This window comes from Hippocampus comes, unplaced genomic scaffold, assembly GCF_001891065.2.
Source record: "Hippocampus comes isolate QL1 unplaced genomic scaffold, H_comes_QL1_v1.1 scaffold359, whole genome shotgun sequence".
NCBI classification, from domain to species: Eukaryota; Metazoa; Chordata; class Actinopteri; order Syngnathiformes; family Syngnathidae; genus Hippocampus; species Hippocampus comes.
The window spans coordinates 706935-712925 of NW_017806274.1; the positions used below are offsets into that span (position 1 = coordinate 706935).

The 5991-nt window shown below is 41.6% G+C and overlaps 1 protein-coding gene across 1 annotated transcript; it reads left to right on the plus strand.

Moving 5' to 3' along the window:
- Positions 1-676: 676 nt before the first annotated feature.
- On the plus strand, positions 677-4740 carry hoxd12a (homeobox D12a). The gene is made up of 2 exons (XM_019857619.1): positions 677-1344; positions 3205-4740. Exons 1-2 carry the CDS (start codon positions 771-773, stop codon positions 3444-3446), a joined length of 816 nt encoding a protein of 271 aa, XP_019713178.1. The 5' UTR covers positions 677-770; the 3' UTR covers positions 3447-4740.
- Positions 4741-5991: the final 1251 nt, after the last annotated feature.

Below are 5991 nucleotides of genomic sequence, written 5' to 3' on the forward strand. Positions count from 1 at the left end.
TATTTGTTCTTTTTGTTGGCCCAACAACGCTGTAAAAGAAATAATAACAAAGTTGCGTGAACTAAAAATTTCAAAGCAAGTAACTTGGTAAAAAAATCCGATCCGCTTGTCCTCACGCGAGTCAGGGGCAATTAAGTAGGGCAAGTCAACCAAATATTGAAGTTTTGCAAAGAAAATTGTCTTTCCCGCATTTTCTACAAAGAAATAGTTTACAGAATTATTTATCCCATTGATGCCCCCAAAACCCCCCCCCCCAACTTAGCGAGGTGTTTTGGAGCAAACAATTTCCTTGGTTTGTTGTGCGAACGAAGGTTGCCAAAAATGTCAATAATTTATATTTTAAAGTTGTCCTAACTTAAATGACTGTCCTTCCCCCGCCCTCCCCCCAAAAAATACAAGTTGTGTTTTTTTATTGTGAAAAACTTCTCGTGTGCATCCCCAAAGTAAAAGCTCCTGCTCCTGTCATAGAGGCTTTACGTTTTTTTTTATGCCCATAAATCAGACGAACGGTGAAAATGGATGAATTCAGGCACGCAGAGGCACGCACAGGGACACACACACACACACACACACACACACACACACACACACTATGCTCACCATCGTGGAATGATCGGTCTCGCTCTATTTGGAGCTTTCACGTAGGGTGGGGCCGCCGTGCGCACTTTGCATATCACGTGAGCACCCGTTGACAAATCACCAATTAGCTAGCCGTTAGTCTTGAGAAGTTGCTAAGGCGCTTCGGGAGCAGCGTGCGCGCGGCCAGCTCCATGGCAATGTGCGAACGGAACCCTCTGAGCCCGCCGGGCTACGTCGGACCTCTGTTGACCCCCGAGACGCTCTACTTGTCCAACTTGCGAGGCGCCAACCCCGGGCCGCACCACATGCCCCCGCTGCACCACCACCACCATCACCATCATCACCACCTCCCTTACAACCGGAGGGCAGAGCTGTGCACGCTCCCGTGGTCAAGTTCGTGCGCGTCCGGGGCGCCCGCGCAGAGCCGCGCCTTCGGAACCTACTGCCCGACGTTTCGCCCCAACTCGACCGCGCCCGGAACAAACAACGGCGCCGCCGCCGCCGTCGCCAACAACAACATCGGCGAGGCGGCCAAGTCTCCCTTGCAGGAAGAGACGCCACCGCGGTGCCCGCAGGGCGCAGACCACAAGGCGCCACAGTCGGGCGCACCTCACGAGGTTTACGCCGAGGAGCTGCGAGGATACTTGGACGGGCACGGTTCCCTTGCGGGCCATCTGGAGCAGGAGTGCGCGAGACGACTGCACGGAAACAACAAGCAGCAAGACATCGCCCGGCCTCCTTCCACTCTCGCGTGTTTTGCTGAAGGTCAAGTAGCCCATTTTTTTTCCCCCCATTGTTAAGCAACTCGCTGTTGGAAATATCCTGCAATTATGTCTATTTACAACATGTGTATAACTGCTTTCTGATCTGTCGGCGATTGTCAAGCACTGTTACGTCTGCAAGAAATAAAGTGGACCACTCATTCTCTGCGGGATCCTTTTCAAGATCAAATTCAAGCACTTTTCAAGCACTTTCAAGGTCATGGACAGACACGCAGGCAGATAGACAGAAACATAAATACTCTAGGGTTCCATGTCAGCTCCTTAAAGCGATTGTCTCCTTTGTTTCTGATACACAGCTGGAAGAATTATGCGTAATACCAGAGTATAATCATTCAAATATAGTCACCTTATTTTTTTGACACCTTTTGAAACAAAAATAATCATTTTAAATAAACTTTTTTTTTTTTTTTGTGAAATGGAGCAATAATTTCCAACAGGCTGGATTCAATTCACTTTATTCTACATTTCAGGTCAATTTAGTCACCCATATAGTGCCTCAGACGGTATTACGTATATATTCTGTCATAAATGGAAATATGTATAGCTCAAATCGAAGAAGTCACCATGTGTTTGTCATCACCACAGACAGACAGGCAGACAGATAGATAGATAGACAGACAGACAGACAGACAGACAGATAGATAGATAGATAGATAGATAGATAGATAGATAGATAGATAGATAGATAGATAGATAGATAGATAGATAGATAGATAGATAGATAGATAGATAGATAGATAGATAGATAGATAGATAGATAGATAGATAGATAGATAGATAGATAGATCATTTCAGTTTGTCATGGCCATTACAGCTTTTTATAGACAAAAAAAATCTCTTGAATTTGGTTCATTCAGAATATCATTAACAAATCATTTAGAAATTATTTTCTTCAATATTTTAAGATCCCTTTCGCCATCCACGCCGCACTATCGTCACTCTGAACGTCATGTCGGTGCTTCTCGCTGCGAAGGTAAATTAGAATAGACGTCACAATGTCTTTATCAATCGATTAACAAGGTATTGATCACTACAGGTAAACACAATTTCGTAAAAGAAAAAACTTTGACCCAGTTCCTGGAAAATGGTATTCACGTACATTTTTCTCGAGTATTTTAAGCTCCACCGTTCGCACAAAACGGTGCCATTTCTTTGTTCTTTTGCAGCTGAGATTAAAACAGAAGTCAAACGGAAAAAATACAACTTTATTGTCAAATGTGCTGTATGTCTTGTCATTGCCATATATCCATGCAGCATAGATAACACGGCACTTCTACAAGTTAACTTGTGAGAAACCTGTAACTGCCGCATTGTACAGAACGGTGCGCAAACAATAGAAAAAAAAATCACGTTTTTGCAAATACGACATTCCGTATCGTTCCAGTGACATTTAATTACTTTTTTCCCAAAATATTTTGGTTTATCTTTTAGCTCCTTTCAGCCATGCATGGTTACAATTCCCTCTGGGGTGCATTTTACTCTGTCTAGACGAATATAGATCGTATCGGTGTATCCAAATACGGACAACATCGATTGTCCCGTGTGTGTGATCTGAATTCAGATCGATCGAAAAATATCAAATGGTTCATACGCTTAAACGCATTGTGTAAAACTTTAATTTTTTTTACAACAGTGGAATTGTTTTACTTACACTCTCTATTAAGTATTTTTAAATGTTATGATATATTGTAGCTCCCTTTTTGCCACCCATGTGTCACTAGATTTGCATCGACAGATAGATAGCTGCATAGCTATCTTTCACGCTACATTAAACCTATATCAGAAGGCTAATCGTGCACGCGCGTGTGTGTACGTGTATGTGTGTGCGTGGGTGTGCGTGCAGGTGGCCCCTGGTGCTCGTCCCAGCAGGTGAGGAGCCGAAAGAAGAGAAAACCTTACTCCAAGCCTCAGTTAGCTGAGCTGGAGAGCGAGTTCCTGCTCAACGAATTCATCAACAGGCAGAAGCGCAAAGAGCTGTCGGACAGACTGGAGCTGAGCGACCAGCAGGTGAAAATTTGGTTCCAGAACCGTAGGATGAAGAAGAAGAGACTCATGATGCGGGAGCAAGTCTTTGCTCCTTATTGATGGACTAAAAAAAAAAAAAAAAAGAAAGAAAGAAAGAAAGAAAGAAAGAAAGAAAGAAAGAAAGAAAGAAAGAAAGAAACGCTACATGTCTGGTGGACCACCACAGCAGCGCCACGTCACGTCACGCCACGACTGACTGGCTTGGGCTTTTATTTATAAATCCTGTGTGAAATGCTTGGAATCCCCGTCACGGCAGACATTTCACACTTGGCGGTGGCTGGTTTGGAGGCGCCCCAAACTCCACCGTGACCATTTCAACTATGATGTGCGTTTTTCCCCTCTCTGTCTTGTGTGTGTCGAGAAGCTCAAGTTCACGTTGACGCCCATTTGATTAGACGTATTACACATATGCATGCTTGTCTATTATTTGATTCGATCCATTTTATTGTAAATAAATACGCTTTTTGTTCCCCTAACTACGCTTTGGGAATATGAAGAGTGATGATGGTCACTGCTGGAATGTGAATTATTTCCAAGTTTGAAGAACCTTAGCCTAATAGCTTCGCTGCCTAAGTCATGTTTAAAAACGTTTTCAGGAATCAAAGAGAACGGAACATATTCAATAAACAAGTAGTGTCCAAGTTGCCTTGATGACTTAGAATCCAGTGACAAAAAAATAATAAATAAAATTGGCGCGTAATGCCGTTAGCTTACTAGCATAGTTCCCTATGACGTCGATGAACGCTTCCTCAAAACGAAAAAGAGGGGAAAACATTTTGAGCAAGCACACTTCTAGCAGTTTATCCATATTAAAAACATATTTTTTTTTTTGCTTGCTGGATTAGTTTTTTTTCCTCCCTCTGTTTTTGACTTCACCTATGCTATTGGGCTAACAAATATGGGCCCTAAGTGTAAAACGAGTTTGGCAATGAAGGTATGAAGCTAACGATATCAAGAAAAACAAAATGCTTGCTGTTTTTTTTTTTTCTCATTTTCTGAAAATATCCAGATATGACTGAGAGGCTACGATGCTATTAGGCTAATGATATCGTGGTAACGAGTTCAAGTTTATTTAGGCGGTTGTGCTGTTAAGCTAATGATACGGAATTGGTCGGATATTGTAAATAAACAGCGATTTCTGACGGAAATGCATTTTTAGTACTTGTCCATGACATGTAGAATTAAAAGTAATTATTATATTTACGCAATACCATTTTTTAAAGAAATACCTCTCTTGTTGGCCAACCTGTTTCCATACGCTTTATCCAATTAATGGACACGTTTAACAAAATAGGATTGTATCGAGCAGGATGACGTCATGTTGTTTATAATAAATACTAGTAGCTATCAAGTATTCACTTTTGAGTGTTTGAAAGTCTGTTTCCTCATTTTTCGTATTTTTGTTTTGAGGGGGAGGAAAACTATACGGCAGCTGTTACTGTTACTAAACTATCTTTTATACAACTTCCACAAAACAACGGGCCAGTGAGCAACTCGTGTCACTTTCAAGGAAAATCAGAGCTTTTGTTTTGAACAACAGTACGCTACCCTACACACACACTCTCACAGCACACACATGCAAATACATACACACCCATTCACTCACTCAATCTCTCTCTCTCTCTCACACACAGACACATGTCTTCACTCACACGCACACACAAATTGAAGGTGACTATAGCTGCATTTAGGTAAGTAAGGCAGTTTTATTATTGGAGGCACTCACAAAATGCTTCACATCGTTAAAATACAGTTTACAGGATTACAGCATTTTAAATTGAACAGATGATGGTAGAAAAAAAATCTATGCATTCAAAATGAATAAAATTAAACAGTCTGACTGGATTTTGGTTTTAACCGCTTTCCATTGCCCATACCAATAAACTGGACGAGCAGATCTTATTTTAAGGATAGAGTTTATTCGAGCCCCAGACATGAGAAATTCGTGGGTGCGAATAAGGGTTAATTTCATGTGTAAAGTCACAATACAAACATGCAACTTCTAGCATTAGAATTGATTCCAAATTGCAGACTGATACACATTCAGGTCACTATAATTCCATTATCATTCAACAACGGAATTGAATAGCCTGGCTTGAAACACTCTTGAGCATGCTGGGTTTGAATTTGTTCTTCAAAATACATTATTCTTCCAATATCTGATTTAAAATGCGTGGTAACACGTCCTCACCGCGGTATTGCCCTCTGGAAGATAACTAAGACCTCAAACGATGCATCTTTTTTTGTGTGTGTTTTTTTTCTGGTGACTTTTTACTGCTGCTGCAAAGGCTCGCTTCCTCTGTGCGACGTTTCCGCCCCCCATTTTGTGACTTTATTGCTTTATTGCGGCAAAACGCGGCCAGACAGCGTCATTTAGCTCAGGGCCCTAAAGACAGTGGGGGTGCCAAAACAAAGTTAAGGTCAAGTTAGTGGACTGAGCATTCCAGCTTCCCACGCATTCTCATTTTTGCGGTGTCCTAACATCTATCTATCTATCTATCTATCTATCTATCTATCTATCTATCTATCTATCTATCTATCTATCTATCTCTCTCTCTCTCTCTCTATATATATATATATATATATAGAGAGAGAGAGAGAGAGA